At 38.9% G+C, this 19843-nt stretch overlaps 1 protein-coding gene across 2 annotated transcripts in view; it reads right to left on the reverse strand.

Annotated features, from left to right (window-relative positions):
* INTS7 (integrator complex subunit 7) overlaps window positions 1-19843 on the reverse strand; it is an 81908-nt gene that overhangs the window by 35783 nt on the left and 26282 nt on the right. For both annotated transcript variants that reach the window (XM_040263118.1, XM_040263117.1), the window contains exons 6-8: window positions 17900-18099; window positions 17175-17297; window positions 4115-4232 (exon numbers count right to left, since the gene is read on the reverse strand). In XM_040263118.1, coding sequence (XP_040119052.1) covers window positions 4115-4232; window positions 17175-17297; window positions 17900-18099 — 441 coding nt within the window. The remainder of the gene's footprint in view (window positions 1-4114; window positions 4233-17174; window positions 17298-17899; window positions 18100-19843) is intronic.

The following is a 19843-nucleotide window of genomic DNA, read 5'->3' on the forward strand; positions in this document are numbered from 1 at the left end:
AGCCCACCAGGCTCCCCCGTCCCTGGGATTCTCCAGACAAGAACACTGGAGTGGGTTGCCATTTCCTTCTCCAATGCGTGAAAGTGAAAAGTGAAAGTGAAGTCGCTCAGCCGTGTCCAACCCTCAGTGACCACATGGACTGCAGCCTTCCAGGCTCCTCCATCCATGGGATTTTCCAGGCAAGAGTACTGGAGTGGGGTGCCATTGCCTAGTCTGGCTGTTTAAGCCATTTGCTTAATTCCATATACAAACTACAATTTAACAAAATTCAAAAAAAGGAGAAAGAAAACATCTAGCTTGTGAAGTGCTTGAACCTGACACACTTACAAAGGTCTTTGGAATTAGAAAATAAAGAAAAAGACATCTTGTATCTAGGTCAGTTTAGTACCGAAAAGAATCCCAAGACAGAGCCCTTGGGCTCGGGTGCTTCACAGCTGTGGCTCTGGACACCACTGAAGCCCTGGGAGCCTCAGATCCAATACTTGTAGCTTCTGTGCATGTGCCTCACTTAACAGGTACTCGTACAAAAGACCTCGTATGGGAGGGCTCCTATAAGCTGTAAGATAAAATGAATACTTTGCCTACTGCTGCTCTTTCAGTGTGTGACAGCAGTGAAGGATATTAACCACAAGCTGGAGAAGACTCCTTAAAGTCCCTTGGACAGCAAGGAGATCAAACCAATCAATTTTAATGGAACTTAACCCTGAATACTCATCGGAAGGACTGATGCTGAAGGTGAACCTCCATTATTTTGGTCATCTGATGCGAACAGCCGACTCACTGGAAAAGTCCCTGATGCTGGGAAAGATTGAGGGCGAGAAAAGGGGCAACAGAGCATGAGATGTTTGGATGGCATCACTGACTCAATGGACCCAAGCTTGAGCAAACTCCGGGAGATGGAGCAGGACAGGGAAGCTTGTCGTGCCGCAGTCCGTGGGGCTGCCAAGAGTCGGCCACAACTGGGTGACTGAGCAACAATAAACTGAGACTGGCTGATTAATGTAGAGAAAAGAAGTTATCGAAAACACAATGAATATAAGTAGATCACTGATTTTTTTAAATTGTTGATTTAAAAAAAAAAGGCTGTGATAACGTCTCTCATCTCTTGTCGGCATGCCCCTGTGCAATGTAATTTTCCAATTCCTTGCATCAGCAGGTGTTTATTTCTCCACCTGTCTGGGCTTGGCCATGTGACTTGCTTTGACCAATGAGACATTAAAAAACATGTGCAAGCAAAAGGCTAAAACAGTGTTCATATGTTGGTGGCTTGCCTTCTTTTGGGTGCTGCTAGAATGGCAACCTACACCAGGACTCTTGCCTAGAGAATCCCGTGGACAGAGGAGCCTGGTGGGCTGCTGTCCATAGGGTCGCAAAGAGTCAGACACGACTAAAGCGGCTTAGCATGCAAGCATGCATTGGAGAAGGAAATGGCAACCCACTCCAGTGTTCTTGCCTGGAGAATCCCAGGGACAGAGGAGCCTGGTGGGCTGCCGTCTATGGGGTCACATAGTCGGGCACAACTGAAGTGACTTGGCAGCAGCAGCAGAACCCTAAGAACGTGATGTCTATAGGCCCAAGCTGGACTGCCAAAGAGTCAGAAGGAGGAGAACCACAGTGCCTCAGGTGAAAGTCTTTCCGACCTGTAGCTGGTGAATGAGGCCATTTCAGACCATCTAGTCTGGTCAAGATGGCAGACAACTGTGGTTTCAAGCCACAGAGTTTTGATTTACTATGTAGCAATAGATAACTAATACAGAGGTACCTCACACAATTATTGAAAAGGCTGGAAAACTAAGTTCAAAAGATGGATAGGAATAAGTTGAGGCTAGAGACCAACCAAAGGCTATAGCCCAAACCATGCATAGAATTAGCCCAGTGAAGACATGATCACTGCTGTTACTGTTGCTTGCTGCCACAGCTTACATTGCTGCCAAAGGACCAGATACAGCAAACGTCCCTGCTACAGTGCACCCTGGAAACGGGATACTGCTGCGGTCATTGCTGTATCATCAGAATGGATTCTCAGATATCACTGCTTCTTATTGTCACTGCCTTCCAATATATTCTCCAGTATGAAAATGATTAGTTGAGTACAGACCGCTGTGTGCACCCTAGATGGTAGGAGCCTTGGCAATAGAGTATCAGGTCTTTACAGCTTCCTACCAAGACTTATATGGTGGGGAATTTCCTTTACCCAATAAGTGAGTTTATATGCTGTGAAGCCATAAAAAAGACAAATGCATAATGCAGTTCCTTAATTAATTCAATTCAGAATAACTAACTACATGCTAGTAAAGTAATGCTCAAAATTCTCCAAGCAAAGCTTCAACAGGATGTGAACCCTGAACTTCCAGATGTTCAAACCGGATTTAGAAAAAGCAGAGGAACCAGAGATCCAACTGCCAACATCTGTTGGATCACTGAAAAAGCAAGAGAGTTCCAGAAAAACATCTACTTCTGCTTTATTGACTATTTACAACAAACTGTGGAAAATTCTTAAAGAGACAGGAATATCAGACCACCTGACCTGCCTCTTGAGAAATATGTATGCAGGTCAGGAGGCAACAGTTAGAACTGGACATGGAACAACAGACTGGTTCCAAATAGGAAAAGGAGTACGTCAAGGCTGTACATTGTCACCCTGCTTACTTTAACTTATATGCAGAGTACATCATGAGAAACGCTGGGCTGGAAGAATCACAAGCTGGAATCAAGATTGCCGGGAGAAATATCAATAACCTCAGTTATGCAGATGACACCACCCTCATGGTAGAAAGTGAAGAAGAACTAAAGAGCCTCTTGATGAAAGTGAAAGAGAAGAGTGATAGAGCTGGCTTAAAGCACAACTTCATAAAACCAAGATTATGGCATCTGGTCCCATCACTTCATGGCAAATAGATGGGGAACCAGAGGAAACAGTGACAGACTTTTATTTTTGGGGCTCCAAAATCACTGCAGATGGTGACTGCAGCCATGAAATTAAAAGATGCTTGCTCCTTGGAAGAAAAGTTATGACCAACCTAGACAACATGTTAAAAAGCAGAGACATTACTTGGCCAACAAAGTCCATCTAGTCAAAGTAATGGTTTTTCCAGTAGTCATGTGTGGATGTGAGAGTTGGACTATAAAGAACGCTGAGTGCCAAAGACTGATGCTTTTGAACTGTGATGTTGGAGAAGACTCTTGAGAGTCCCTTGGACTGCAAGGAGATCCAACCAGTCTATCCTAAAGGAAGTCAGTTCTGAATATTCATTGGAAGGACTGATGCTGATACAATACTATGGCCACCTGATGTGAAGAACTGACTCATTGGAAAAGACCCTGATGTTGGGAAAGATTAAAGGCAGGAGGAGAAGGGGACAACAGAGGATGAGATGGTTGGATGGCATTACCAACTCAATGGACATGAATTTGAGTAAACTCTGGGAGTTGGTGATAGACAGGGAGGCCTGGTGTGTTGCAGTCCATGGGGTTGCAAAGAGTTGGACACAACTGAGCGACTGAACTGAATTGAACTGAAGTAGAAAAGGAAGCAATAGAGATCCTACAAAACTTGCATTCAAACAACAAAAATCTTTAAGCTTAAGTGTGTTATGTAAGCAAGCTCCTCGTAAGGCATTAATAAAGGCATTTTGGAGTTAAATCATCTTGAACAGGCAAGTAGGAAAGCATTATTGAACTGAGGCAAAGTTTTATTTTAATCATTTTCCAGAAGGATAACATATGCGTAAAAGGAAGCATATGACATTTGCTTTTAAAATTCACCACCACTTGGCCTTTGAAATATACTTAAATCCAAAGGGCAATTTAGGTCAGAGACATACAAAAGCAAACCAGCTATTTTAAGCACTCTCAAAAAATATTATTTCATCCGCATAACAATGCAAAAAAGGGCAAATCCAGAAAAACTATAGCCTTGAGTTAAGATCAAGGATGCAAGCTTTTATTATCTTAGGAATTAGTTAAGAAATCATGTTTGAAGAAATTACTAACATGTAACATCAAGAAACTAAAACCTTTCTTGATTCTAAAGCTTTAACTTGAAATATAAACATGACATGAATAAAAGATTATTAGCATGTTATTCATATATCATCTCCTTTCTTCTCTTTACCTGAAGCTATGCTGAAGTAATGTTTGATGGCGATGGTCCCTGACAGCGTGGCAAGGACAGAGAGCATCCCGAGTTTCAAGCTGTCATAAGGAGTTTGCAGGGCACATTCACAGAGTGCCTGAAATGCAAAAGAGAAAGGAACACAGAAGTTAAAACATTGATATACCTTAAAACTGTCTACTCATTGTAAATGTTCCAGCTTTCGGAGAAACTGTATCTTTCTTCTATAAGAAAATACTTCAGTCAAACTTGCCACAGCCAAGAGGAACCTAAGGAGACAATGTTGTATCCTAGATGGATCTGGAACAACAGCAACAAAAAAAGATACTGGGTAAAAGCTGAAGAAGTCAGAACAGAGTATGAGCTTTGGTTAATAATAATAATGTTTCAATACTGATTCACTGATTTTTAACAAACCTACTACACTCATGTAAAACATCAATAACTGGGGAAACTGGTTGTGGGTATATGGGAGTTCTCTGTACTACCTTCTCCATTTTTCTGTAAATCTATACATGTTCTAAAAAATACAGTCTGTTAAAAAAAGTCACGATGAACTTTTTATTAAGGTCATTATCAATTATGCACTGCTTACTTCTCACAAGCAGAAGTTTCAACATATTTACCTTATCCAAGAGATGAATATTAGCTGAATGTAAGTGAATATGTGTGTATGTATATATATATACACACATATGTATACTTAAAAATAATTAAGAGTGTAGCATTCTATCTAGCTAATAAGTGAGTGGGCTGTCTCTCTGTTCTTTTCCATTTCAGGTCACTTCCTCTACTCCTTACCTATGTGCTCTGATGTATTCCTAAAATCAAGATGCTAGTTTTTCTTTCCCTGCAGTTAACCCTGAATATGTTAGTGACTGTTGGCTTAGTGACGGTTGGCTAGCATAGTGACTGTTGGCTCATCCTGGATATTTACTCTTATGACTCTATAACAATATATATATATGGTCAAATAACTGTCCTGTTAAATTAAACGAATTCCCATTCTCTCACAAAGTTTCAGAAGATGAACAAAACTGAAAGACTAGGGAAACAATAAAAAATTAAATTTCACAAAGAGTTAAACAATAAATTTAATATGACCCCAGTAAAAATGTCAACAAAATATTGCGGGGAGGAGAGAACTTAAGATAACCTTTCTCTAAAGATCATATGGGAAAACAGAAATCAGAAAATATGCGGAACATTCGGACGAAGTATAGTGACAGACAAAACAAGCCCTATCAGACATTAAAATGTATAATAAACTTGAAGAAATAGAATAAATTGTTCCTACTTTATAGAAATTGAAAGAGAACTGGTCCCAGAAACAGATTCAATTACACAAAGAATTTAATATATGATAACGGTATTTCAAATCAGACAGACCAGGTAATAAACAATTCAAGGTCAACAGGCCCGTCACCTGGAAAAAATAAAACTTGATTCTTTTTTCTTTTTTTATGGCAAATCAAAAGAAACTATAAAAGTACGAAGAGTTAACAAGGGAAAAGAAAACATAACATAATTGACAAAACCAGAAGAAAAATTCATATCATGTAAAGTCAACAAAGGTCCAATAATCTTTATATTAAAGTTCTTACTAATAAAGAGGCAAACAACCCAAAAAGAAAAATCAGTAGTTCACAGAAAAAAATTATACAAACGTTTTAAAACTGCATTCATAATTTTAAAATTTTAAATTAAAATTAAGAGTTGTTTTTCACCGATCTGATTGGCCAAGATTAAAATTTAATACTACATAACACTGCAAACAGTATGGGGAAATGCATTCTACCACACTGTTGACAGAGGGTGCGTGTGTGTGTGCTCAGCTGCCAAGTCACGTCCAGCTGTGGTGACCCTATGGACTGTAGCCCACTGGGCTCCTTTGTCTATGGGATTTCCCAGGCAAGAATACTGGAGTGGGTTGCCACTTCCTCCTCCAGGGGATCTTCCCGACCCAGGGATCGAAGCCCCATCTCCTGCGCTGGCAGGCAGTTTCTTTACCACTGAGCCACCTGGGAAGCCCTGATAGAAAGGAAAAGGGTGTAAATTTCCTTGACTGGTAACTGGCATTAAATACAAAACATTGTTGAGCCCTTAAATTCCTCTTTTGGAAATTTATGTCGACAAAGGCAACTTTTCTTTTCTTTTCAACAAACTAGTCAATGTAGCAATATAAACAGCAGCAGTAAAAATACTGGAAGCAACTCTAACTTCCACTGATGGAGTACTGGGAATAAAGAGAGAAGACAAGACTGGGCGACTGAACTGAACTGAACTGAACTACATAGTTGGTAAAAGAATGCAGTAGATCTGTGTGCTAATATGAGATATTCTCCCAGATATACTCTTAAGTGATAAAAAATTCTTAAAATGCATAGAGTATTATTTTCATTTGTACAGAAAAAAGATGAGACATACACATGCTTGCATGTGGATGAAGAAATTCAGGAAGAATACCTAAGAAACTAGTAACAGTGATCACCTCTACAGAGGACACTTGAGGGAAGAGATGGAAGACACTTATATTTTGCTTACTGTGCACCTATGAACTGCTTTTTAAAAATATATATATCATGTGCATGCAATACTTTTTCAATTCAAAGAACAACTTAGTTAATAACAAAAACACCATCAGCAGCAAACACTAGTGTGGAAAGCATGGAAATGGACTTGAGACAGAAAGTAGGTTTTTGGAAGGGAAGGCAGTCTAGGTGATATAAACAAGAACTGGGACAATAAGGTCAGAATATGACGTGCTTATTTTTAGTAAGAGGAGATGTATCCAAAAGGGATGAAGGCTAAGAGAGAGAAATATTTAGGCCAGATTAGAGGGCTTTGAAAGTTAGGCAGAATAATTTAAACAGGATGAGAAAGAAAAAATGAAGCCACTGGAGAGGAATAATGTCATCTAAAGTGTTGGGAAGATTATTCTGGCACTGGTAAACAGAACAAGTTAACAAAGAAAGTTGAGAGCTAAGGAGCCATCTTGTAGTTTATGGCAGTAATCAGACATCCACTGGTGATGGCCTGAGCTAGAACCCAGGGGTAGGAGTGGAGAATAGAGGATGAATATGAGAGACACTTGGAAGGAGACTGTACATGAGGCAATGAACAAGAAGGATTCAATTACTATTACAACATTTCAAAACTGATGGCCAGAGAATGTTGGTTCCATTTACAAAGACTAAGAATTTATGTGGATAAATGAACACGTGCCTAAGAACAGAAAATAGGAGGAGACATGAAATCCAAAAAGCAAGATCCACCAGGCATTTGGAATCTGAGATGTAGCAGATTTTTAACTGGAAGACTTGCATTAGAATTCTGGCTCTGCCACTTACCATCTCCGTGATCTGAGCCAATTACTGAAATCTTTGAGTCTCAACTTCTTCGTCTGTAAAATGGGGGTAAAGATTTACACAGAATTTATATATCTCTGGAAAAACATGTAAGAAATTAGACACTGGTTGCCACCAGGCAAAGGAGCTGAGTGGATGGCAGAAAGGTGGGAAATATTTTACTGTATATATAGCCTTTTGCTACTGCTGTGCGCTGTGCTCTGTCATGTCTGACTCTTTGCAACCCCAAAGACTGTAGCCTGCCAGGCTCCTCTGTCCATGAGATTCTCCAGGCAAAAAACTGAATGAGTTGCCATTTTTCCCCAGAGGATCTTGCAGACCCAGGGATCAAATTTGCGTCTGCTGCGTCTCCTACACTGGCAGGTAAATTCTTTATCACTAGCCACCTGGGAAGTCCAGATAGCCTTTTAGAGCATCTCAATTTTGACACATGAGTGTACTGGCATTAAAAGAAAGGAAGTGAAATTTAAAATATGAGAGGAGGTGACATAGCATCTGTAAGATCAAACAGCTACTGAGAGACAAAAAAGCACTCACAACCTCTTTAAGCTACTGTGCTGGAGAGCAACTGAGCTCAGGTAAGTGGACTCAATTGTTAGAGGATGTGCCGGCTGAGGTTAAGGGAAGCCCTCAGAGGGGCAGAGAATAAATGGAAGAAAGCACGTAGACGGAACCCAACTCAAAAACTTCAACTCTGAGGAAAGGGAGCAGTGAAGAATCCCGAGAAGCCGCAGTTCAGAGAGTGGGAAGAGCAAGTGAGGACAGTGAGGCCCAAAGAAGCAAGAGAAAGGAGAGGCTGACGGTGTCATACGGACCCAAAGGAAAGCAGGGAAAGGCAGAAAAAGGCTCTGGGTTTAGCATTAAGAACACTGGTGATCTTAAGTAACTAAGCAAAGGAATAGGGGACAGAATTATATCCAAGTGTGTTACAGAGTAGAGGATGAAGAAATACAAGCAGAGAGAGATGCTTTTTTGAAGTTCAAAAGAAAGGTTTTTTTTAAAATGGTGATTGTTATTAGGTAAATTACAGTTATAACTTATTTATTCAAATACTGAGACCACTTCCACTTATCCACTTTTTATTGCCTAAACTGGTTTGCTTGTACTGTTTGTATCTAGGAATAAAATTCTCAATCAAATAGCCCCAGAGGCTATGTCCTGTATTTACACAAATTCAAAATTATGTATTATGACGTGCTCTATGTATAAGAGAGCAATTAACCTTTTGGAATAATCAAGAAGGTAAGAGAGACATGTTATGTAAGATGATACTAAAAGTTTTAAAGAAAAAATTATCATTTAAACAATTGAACAAAACATTAGAAAATCTTATTAGAATTATTTACAACGTCATCTTCTAATTAGTGTCACTTTGCACAGTACTGTGTATCTAAAATGCTCTCTGTAATGGCATACTGGTCTTAAAGGTCCAATTAATTCAAAGTAGTAATTAACTGACCTCATCAAAGCTCCCTAGAGATAGCCCATCAATCATATTTCAATGATAAACTCTGGTTCAAGTCTCTCTTTCAAGGATGTTACCTATTACAGAATTGTTCTTACCAGGACTGTTTTTCATATCAACCAAAAGGAAAAATCTAATTCTTCAAATGAAGGTCCCCTTTCTCACACACCACCACTGTTACTGTCACTGCCTCTCTGGTCTGGATTTCTCTCTCTCTAGGCTGGTTTAACTCACTGCTCAGCTGAGGCTCTGTCCTGATTTACTGTTTTCTGTGTCAGCTCCTACGTGGGGGCTTCTCCTCTACTCTGGGATGGGAATGGCCACCAGGGATGTGTTCTAGAAAGGCATGGCAGTTTATAATCCTTAAAGAGAAATGCCACATGAAGAATACTCTGTGAAGGGGATTAAGAGGCACAAACTTCCAGTCATTAAAAAAAAAAAGTCACGGCATGTGTGGTACAGCATAAGAAATCTGGTGAATATACTACAGTAACCCTGAATGAGGACAAGCGGTTACCAGGTTTATCGTGATGATCCTTTCATAAAGTATTTAAATGTTGAATCCCTGGGATACATTTGAAACTAACATAACACTGCATGTCAACTACACTTCAATTAAAAATAAAAGTATGTGTCAAAGACACTCTTGTTGTTCAGTCGCTCAGTTGTGTCCCACTCTTTGCAACCCACAGCTGCAGCACGCCAGGCTTTCCTGTCCTCCCCTCCCTCCCCATCATATGTGCAGTCCATGGGGTTGCAAAGAGTGGGACACAGCTGAGCGACTAACACTTTCACTTTTCACATGGCAGAGATTAACACAATACTGTAAAGCAATTATCCTCCAATTAAAAATAAATTTTTAAAAAACCCAAAGAAAAATATAAATGTGAAAAACTTTCTTTGTTCCTATGAACTTATTTTTGACAACCTTAACAAGAACACACCATTCTTGGGCCTTGATTTTAAGCTCTTCCTTCCTTCAGGTTTTTAAAATATTCAGAATGAAGGTACTTCTTTTACAGCTGGCATATTTGATTATGGGTAGAAATTATAATACCTACCAACACACCAGTAAAAGGTAGCAACAGAACAGATTCAATTTGCATTGAAAATACCAAAACTCAAAAAACAATCACCAGAGCTAAGACTGGCTAAGAGGAAGAAAAAAGGAAAGAATGAAGAAAGAAGAGGGAGACCTAGAAGAAAAATAATTATTCTTGGTGACTAAGAGCAAAATTCAAATTTGAAATCAACAAGCTATTACTCTGTAAAGATTAAATCATTAGAACATTCTCCTGCTCTATTTTAATATTTTTAAAAAATACACCACACTTTGAAAAAATGATTGTTTGATCATATCCATTTAATTAAAATCAAGTTTCAGGAAAAAATTCTTTGTGGGAGAGACAAATATTCAAAAATACATATTTTCAATTAAAAACAACTAATGAAAAAAGCCACAAGAAAGAGATAAATCAGAACAAAAAACTCCAGAGAACATGGGGTATACTGAAGAAATACTAGTAAGCTGTGAAATCAACAAAACAGTTAACATTTAAGTGACCATTCATGTGGCTGTGAAATTCAGTGGGAATATTATGAAAAAGTTTACTACAAAAAAGAAATTACATAGTATTAAAGGAAAAACAGTAACTGGTATTTAAATTCCAGATTATCTTAACACAAAAGGGAAGGGGAGGGAATGAAGGGGAGTAGAAGAGTACTTAATACTTAAGCCTACCAAAATTTGCAACATATCAACCACCATACTTTGCATTCTGAATAGATACACAAGTTCTTACTTTAATGTATTAGGTATAGAGGTAGGCAGGAGAAGGAAATGGCAACCCACTCCAGTGTTCTTGCCTGGAGAATCTCAGGGATGCGGAAGCCTGGTGGCCTACCGTCTATGGGGTCGCACAGAGTCGGACACGACTAAAGTGACTTAGCAGTAGCAGAGGTAGGCAGAGTAAGAATAATGTTTAATTTCCATGTCAAAGTCTCTTTAATTCACTAGAGAATGAACAAAGAAAATAACAAAGGAAAGTAATGAAACAAACGAAACAAAAAGGACATGTTATAAACAGTATAAAATAAGAGGAAGGAAGTTACTTATCTATATTATCTAATATATTACATTATATAGAAAATATACCTTCTTTTCAAATTCTATGAACTGTTTATAAAAAGTGACCGTACAGTTCAGTTCAGTTCAGTTCTCACTGGGCTGCAAAGAAACTTTAAAATCAGAAATTAATGACAGATATGAGTTCGAGTAAACTCCGGGAGTTGGTGATGGACAGGGAGGTTGCAGAGTCAGACACAACTGAGCGACTGAACTGAACAAGAGGTTAGCAACAACAAAAATTCCATCAACAAATATAAAAAGCTTATCACTTTCAAAACAGAAACTTCCAGTTATAAGTAAGTATTAGGGGTGTAATGCACACCTTGGTGACTGTAGCTAACGCTGCTGCATGACACACAGGAAAACTGTTAAGAGGAAATCCTAAGAGTTACCCTCACAAGCAAAAAAATTTTTTTTGTTTTTTCTTTTTATCTATATGAGACAATGGATGCAGACCAAACTAATTCCATTGCCAAAGGGGAAACCAAAACGGCTCTCAAGGAAATTAAAAGAAGGAAATTATTTAAAATACAGTCAACCTTCCATATCTGCAGGGGTTCCAAGACCCCCCACGCTGCTGTGGACACCAAAGTCTTCAGATGCTCAAGGCCCTTCTCTAAAGTGGTGTGCTTGCATGTACGCTGCCTGTGCACATCTTCCCATACACTTTACATCGTCCTTCGATTACTTACAATACCTAATACAATGTAAATGCTATGTGAATAGTTGCTGGCAAATCTGCAGGCGCACATTCAAGTTTTGCTTTGGGGGACTTTATAGGATTTTTTTTTCTTTAATATTTTTTTGAGTCTGGGGTTGGTTGAATCTGTAGATGTGGAACCTGATGATATAACCAAAAACCATGAGATACCTAGGAATATCATACAGAATATGTGCAAAATTTGTGTGCTGAAAACTAAAAACCACTGATGAGAAACAGAGGAAGCCCTACATAAATGGAGAGATGTGCCGTGTTCATAGGTCAGAAAGCTCAGTACTATGAAGATGTCAGCTCTCTCCAAATCAATCTGTAGATGCAAATGCCAAACAGAAAGAATCCTAGCAGACTTTTTGCAGAAATTGACAAATTGATTCAAGGCAAGGAAAGGAAAGGCAAAAGACCTACAACTTTCAAAATAAAGAATACATAGGTTAGAGGACCAACACCACCTGATTCCAAGACTTATAGATTTCAAGCTACAGAAATCAGAATTGTGTGCTACTTGGCTTAAGAACACATACATGGACCAAAGGAACAGACCGGAATCCAGAAATAGATCTGTACAGACAAGGTCAACTGATTTTCAACAAAGATGCTGAGGCAACTGAAAGAGAAAGCACAGTCTTTTCAACAAATTGTGCTGGAACACACGGCTATCCAAACACATTTTGATTCCTACCTTGCACCATACGCAATGAAAAGTGAAAGGGTTAGTCGCTCGATCATGTCTGACTCTTTGCGACCCCATGGACTGTAGCCTGCCAGGCTCATCTGTCCATGGAATTCTTCAGGCAAGAATGCTGGAGTGGGTAGCCATTCTCTTCTCCAGGGGACCCAGGGGATATTCCCGACACAGGGAACAAACCCAGGTCTGCTACACTGCACAACAGTTAACTCAAAACGGATTACATAGAGTTAAATATTAAACTTAAAACTAAAATTTCTAGAAGAGAATATATGATAAAATCTTTGTGACTTTGGGTTAGGTAAATACTTCCTAGATAAAACACGAAAATAAAACCCCAAAAGGAATAAAAAATGATAAATTAGATTTCATCAAAACAAAAATCTTCAAAAGATATTTATTATATTAGAGACGCAGTTACAAAGGTGAAAACTTTAGGAAACAGATGATTGTGATAGTTGCACAAAAGTGTGAATGTACTTAATGCCACTGAACTGTACAGTTAAATACGGTTAAAATAGTAGGTTTTATATTACGTGACTTTTACCACAATAAAAAAATTTAAAAGGCACTGCATTAAAGGCACATACTGGCAGGAAATATTTGCAAAATATACATCTGATAAAGAATCTGTATCTAGAACATAGAGAGAACTCAGTGACAAGAAGAAAACTTAAAGCATAAAAGATTAGAATACGCACTTCACCAAAGAAGAGATCTGGTGATGACAAGACTAAAAGGTTGAACACTGCCTGTCACCAGGGAAATGCAAATTAAAACCACAATGGGATACCACTACACAATTATTCAAAAGGCTACAACTACAGAACCATACAATAGAAAGTGCAAGCAAGGATACAGAACCACAACTCAGACATTGCCAGTGACAACGTCAAATGGCACAGCTACTATAGGAAACAATTTGGCAGTTTCTTACAAAGTTAAACATACATTTACCACACAACCCGGCAATTCTACTTCTAGGTATTTACTCAAATAACGTCCTACAAAGGTCTGTACATCAGGAATTTCATTTATAATAGAAAAAAAAAAACTGGAAACAATTCAAATGTCCATCAAGTTGTGAACAGATAAACTGTGGTTCATATACTGGGATACTACTTGGCAGTAAAAGGGACTGAACTAACTATTCACGTAACAATATGGATGAACGATGTTAAGCATTATGCTAGGCCAAAGAAACCAGACCCCAAAGGCTACATATTATATAAATCCATTTAGATTTTGGAAAGGCAAACTCATAGGGCTAGAAATCCGTTCAGTGGTAGTCAAGAGTTAGGCGAAAAACTGACTACAGAGGGGCCTGAAGAAACCTTTTGGAGTGATCTGAAAAATGTTCTATATCACAACTGTGGTGGTGGTTACACAACTGTATAGATTTATCAAAACTCGATCTGCATATCTAGAACTGTATACCTGGAAAAGTTTCAGTGAGTAAATTATACCACAGTAAATCTGACTTAAAAAGTGTACTTCAAATTAATGGCAAAGAGAACACTAAAAGTTGCAATTTATGGAATGTGGCCAACCTGCACTAAGATGAAAATTAATAGCCTTAAGTGCTTCCATTATTAAACAGAAGAATAAAAATAAATGTACCAACCACTTGAAGCGTACGAAAGCCATGCTGCTGACAAGTTTGATAAAGAAAAGGGAAACACAAACACAATAGTAAGAATAAAATAAAGGTAAAAATTTAAATACAGACATACTACAAATTACAAAGGTTCTCCTTATGTTGATACTAATGAATCTGCAAAAAAAAATTAAATGAAAAAAAATTATCAAGACTGATTCAAGAAAAGTTAGAAAACCTCAACAGGGTAACAACCATGTAAGGAACAGGAAATATTCTCAAAATGCTATCCCTGGAAGAAGGCCCAGGTTCAGACCAATTTATGGCCCTTATAAAGCTATACCCTCAGAAGACAGAAAATTTTTATGTCAAAGCTCTTAACTTTTTCAGAGCATGGAAAGGGCAACTATTTACACTGCATTTAGATTTTATTTACAACTACTTACATAGTATTTACATTGTATTAGATATTATAAGTAATCTAGAGATTAGATTTAAGGTATATAGGAGGATATACATAGGTATATGCAAAAACTTTGGCCACCTCATGCGAAGAGTTGACTCACTGGAAAAGACTCTGATGCTGGGAGGGATTGGGGGAGGAGAAGGGGACGACAGAGAATGAGATGGCTGGATGGCATCACTGACTCGATGGACGTGAGTCTGAGTGAACTCCAGTAGCTGGTGATGGACAGGGAGGCCTGGCGTGCTGCGATTCATGGGGTTGCAAAGAGTCGGACACGACTGAGCGACTGAACTGAACTAAACTGAACTGATGCAAAAACTGCTTCATTTTATACAAGAACTTGAGCATCTGAGGATTTTGGTATCCAGTAGGGAGTACTAGACCCAATCCCCCAATGACATCAAGGGACATCGGAATAGCAATGAAAGGAAAAAAACATGCAGCCACGTGGACGAGTCTCATCAGTACAATGCTGAGCAAAAGCAGTAAAGACAAAACTAAACGGTTTTTTTAGGGAGGCACAGATGGTAAAACTATGAAGAGCAAAAAAATGACTATCACAAAAGTCAAGAGTGGTTTCCTTTGGGTGGTTATGATCAGGGAGAAGCATGTGAGAAGAGGAAGCAGGGTCCTGTGATTTTTGCAGTGTTCTATTTCTAGCTGATGGAGACTACATGGGCTTTGACTTACAATTATTATTTAAACTATTAAATATACATTCTACAAGTGTGTGTGCGATTTATTCACAATAAGGAAAGAAATGAGATGGACTAACACAGTGCTTTCACTGGGTCTGGTTCCCTAAAGCGGCTGAGCACATTCTCTTCCTGTTTAGTAGGAAAAAAGCACCAGAGGACAGAGTTCTCTTAATTAAATTCTTAATTAAGCCCTCTTAAGAAGCTCTCTTAAGCATATTAAGTCTCTCTGAATCCTAATTTGCTCATCTATTAAGTGCAGATACTAATAACTGTCCTCATCTCTTGGGATATTTGCAGCTATCAATCATAATATATTAAAACATGTTTGGCTTAGATGCTCAGTCGTGTCTGACTTTTTGCAGCCTCATGGACTGTAGCCTGCCCGGCATTTCTGTCCATGGGATTTTCCAGGCAAAAATGCTGGAGTGGGTTGCCATTTCCTCCTTCGGGGGATCTTTCCAACCCAGGGATCGAACCCAGGTCTCCTGTAGTGCAGGCGGATTCTTTACCAGCTGAGCCACCAGGGAAGCCCAAGAACACTGAAGTGGGTAGCCATCCCTTCTCCAAGGGGATCTTCCTGACCCAGGAATTGAACCATCATCTCTTTTGTCTCCTGCACTGGCAGGCAGGTTCTGTACCACAAGCGCCACCTGGGAAGCCCACTGAGACATGTTTAGAAAATTGCAAAACATACAAACAAAAAAAAGAGCAGCTCCATTTTCATAATCTGAAATTCAGCAGTTTTTGTTACACTGTAGCTGTGATGATACCAAGAAATAATAAAATCCATGGAAACAAAGATTGAATTTAACAATTTTCCATTTCACTTTAAGCAGCATTTAAAAACAGGGTTGTACCTTGAGAAAAATATTAAACATCAATGCAACCTAAGAAATGCTATAAAAGATGGCACATTAAAAGTCTAAAGATTGCGATCTTCTCTGTATTTACAAAAGAAAACTTAAGACTGTCTTTTCCTCTGTGTGTAAAGGAGAAATAAGCTTTACCTCTTCTCTAATAAATCATACCCAGCACCAAAACCATTCTCCCTAAATTGAGTAAAGGAGACAGGAATAAAATGAACAACCTAACAGGGCTTCTCAACTAGCCATGGTGCTGCTATGGGATAATTAAAAAAGAAACTAAGAGATAAGTCTAATGAACTACAACAAATCTAAACATTAAAGGATAGAAGCTTTTCAGTAACTAGGTAATATCTTTGTATGGTGACATATCATAACTAGACTTATCATGGTGATCATTTTGAAATGTACAGAAAAAAAATGACTACATTGCACAATAGGAACTAACAGTGTTATAGCTCAATTATAATTATACATCAAAAGCAAGAAAGCAAACAAACATACAGACTCAGTCAGAAAAAGAGATGAGATTTGTGGTTACCAGAGGCAGAGGGTAGTTGGATGAAGGCAGTCAAAGGCACAAACTTCCATTTATAAGATAGGTAAGTACTAGGGATGTGACGTACAACAAGGTTAACATAATTAACACTGCTGTAAGTTATATATGAAATTAGTTAAGAAAGTAAATCTAAAAAATTTTTTCTTTAATTTTGTGTCTATGTGAGGTAGACACAAATGGATGTTCACTAAACTTACTGAGATAATCACTTTACGATGTTCTAAGTTAAATCGTTATGCTGTATACCTTAAACTTACACAGTGCTGCGTGTCAATTATATTTCAATAAAACTGGAAAAAAAGTAAAGGGAATATAATAAAGAATTTTTATGTATTTCCTTTGCCAGTTCTAACTTCTGCCATAAATATCAACAATACTCTTAGAAATTTTCCATATTCAAACATTTAAGAAGACAAAAATAACATAAAAATGTAAAGTGAAACAATTTGATCTATGACAACATCATATTATTTTTCTATATAAAATAATGATGCTTGAAGTTCTACATACCTGAATGTTTTCTCTGCTCCAAGTATGTGGTGTTTTATTGGCAAGTAATTTCAGATCTTGAATAGCAAGTCTCTTTACTGCTTTCCTAGGGTCATTCTTCAAATACTGCAATAAAAGCTGAATCTATAAAGGAAATAAGTCACTCCATGAATGACATCATCACTGAAATTATCATTAGGGATGCACTGTAGTTTCGTGAACTTTCAGATTTGAGATAGGGCTCATTTCAAATTACAGCCCTGTCATTTATTTGCTATGTACCCATGTTTGGGCCTTTCTCCTCTTGTATAAAAATATACCTTCACTTAACTTGCAAGGTTCTAGCGCAAGACCTGGCCTTAAACACTCAACTCTTCCTTTTTCCACCCACCAACTCCATGCTCTGCCATGTACTTACTCTCACCTCCACCTCATTTAATTTTTATAAGACTCCCAAGAATCAGCACTGAGAATACAACTCAAATCTTCCTCCCCACTGCACCAACTCCATGCTCTGCTCTGTACCCTCACTGCCACCTCTTTTTTCACAAGACTCCCAAGAATTAATACTGTGAATACAAAAAGGGAAAAGAACAAGCAAAAGGAAATTAAACTTTCTGCGATCTTTATCAGAGAAAGGGATCTCAATACTATCAAAACTTATGGGTTACTTATTTTTTAGCATATTAATACTTAAAAGGCAAGTGTACTGAAGAAAAAGGAAATTTAAAGGAAACTGAAATTACCTGCTTAGGCGTATCAACCAGAGATGAAGCTGCAAGCAGAGTGAAAGTGTGCAGAGAGACTATCACCATTTTGGTGGAAGGGTAGGCAGTGACCAGCTGCTGCAGGAGCTGACGCGCGCTGGACGCCAGGATGGCGTCGTGGTGCATGTGCTGCAGGATGGGGATCAACTTCAGCTTCAAGTCCACTGGCGTGGCTAGACCTAGACATGGGAAGAATGCTTAGAGATTTCCGACCCTCATCCTGGGTAATACCTCACATTCAGAAGGTCTGATTCCACTAGCAAAATGACTATTCAAAAGCAAATAGCACACCCAATGGTTAGTTGCTCAGTCATGTCTGATTCTTTGCAATCCCAAGGACTGTAGCCCACGAGACTCCTCTGTCTATAGGATCTCTTCTGGCAAGAATACTGGAGTGGGTTGCCATTCCCTTTTCCAGGGGATCTTCCTGACCCAGGGATCGAACCCACTGGAGTGGGCCCTCCAGTATTGCCATGCCCTCTGCCAGGGGATCTTCCCAACCTAGGGGCTGAACTCAGGTCTCCTGCACTGCAGGTGGATTCTCTACTGCCTGAGGCACCAGGAAAGCCCGCCCCCATTCCTACCCTGTGCTCTTCTCCCTTTCTCTCTGTACCTCCTGAGAGTGAAAGTAGCTCAGTGGTGTCCCAACTCTTTGCGACGCTATTGACTATATAGTCAGTGGAATTCTCCAGGCCAGAATACCGGAGTGGGTAGCCTTTCCCTTCTCCAGGGGAACTTCCCAACCCAGGGATCCAACCCAGGTCTCCGACATTGCAGGCGGATTCTTTACCAGCTGAGCCATAAGGGAAGCCCAAGAATACTGGAGTCAGTAGCCTATCCCTCCTACAGGGGATCTTCCCGCCCCAGAAATTGAACCGGGGTCTCCTGCATTGCAGGCGGATTATTTACCAACTAAGCTATCAGGGAAGTCCTATATCTCCTAATTCCTGTTCATATACTTTAATTTTATGTAGATAAAACTAAAGAAACAAAAACACATTGCAAGTGAATTCTTTACCACCTGAGCCACCAGGAAGCCCAAATACTACACTAGTATTATGTTTAAATTTATATTATGCTTATGTAATACTATATTAGAGGTAATCAAGTTCAATAGTTTTTTCCAAAAGTATTTATCTTGATTTGGGGGTGATTATTAAATTACAGGCTGATAGTAGAAAATATCCTTAAAAGGCACAGTAGAAAGCAGTCATATTTGTTGTCTCTTTCTTCCCATAGCATACCAAAACATATACATATTCATGAACATATATACACATGCATATATACAAACTCAATGGCGATAACCTGTTATATTTACAATTTTAATTATTTCCTTCAACACTAAGTCAAGATCAGAATGTGAACAGACTATGTACGGAGCAGTTGCAAAGTTCTCTGATCTTTGTGTAGCACTGCCTTTCTTTACAGCATCCACAGCTGGAATTTCATTGAGAACTGATTCCAAAGCATCTTTTCTTGTCAACACTGGAGCTAAATAAACAGAAAGTCTTTGCTTCTACATCATGGCTTAATGGTGATAGTAAACAAAAACCTGTCAATCATAATGTCCTACTTATATGCCAAAAGCTAATTTATCTCTGCTGATGAGTGCTTTCTGCCACAGTGAATAACTGTTAGTGTGAATACATGACATTTCAACATCCAACAGTGGCTTACATCAACTGACTCCCTTACTGTTTGGCCGCTCTTCAAATTTAGCCAAAGCAGAGCACCCCCAGGAGATGGGAGAGAGAAGAATGCCAGAGTATTTACTCCCTGGTTTTCTCTGTGCAGGGTCAGATCAGGCCTGTGTTATGGCTGCTTTGATCCGTAAGTTACTGAATGCATTTGCAAGACCATTCTGTCTTTGAACTCTTTCTCAATGGCTTTTGCTTTTTCACTCTTCCTGGTTTTTGTCTT

Source organism: Oryx dammah, unplaced genomic scaffold, assembly GCF_014754425.2.
Source record: "Oryx dammah isolate SB20612 unplaced genomic scaffold, SCBI_Odam_1.1 HiC_scaffold_21, whole genome shotgun sequence".
Taxonomy (NCBI): Eukaryota; Metazoa; Chordata; class Mammalia; order Artiodactyla; family Bovidae; genus Oryx; species Oryx dammah.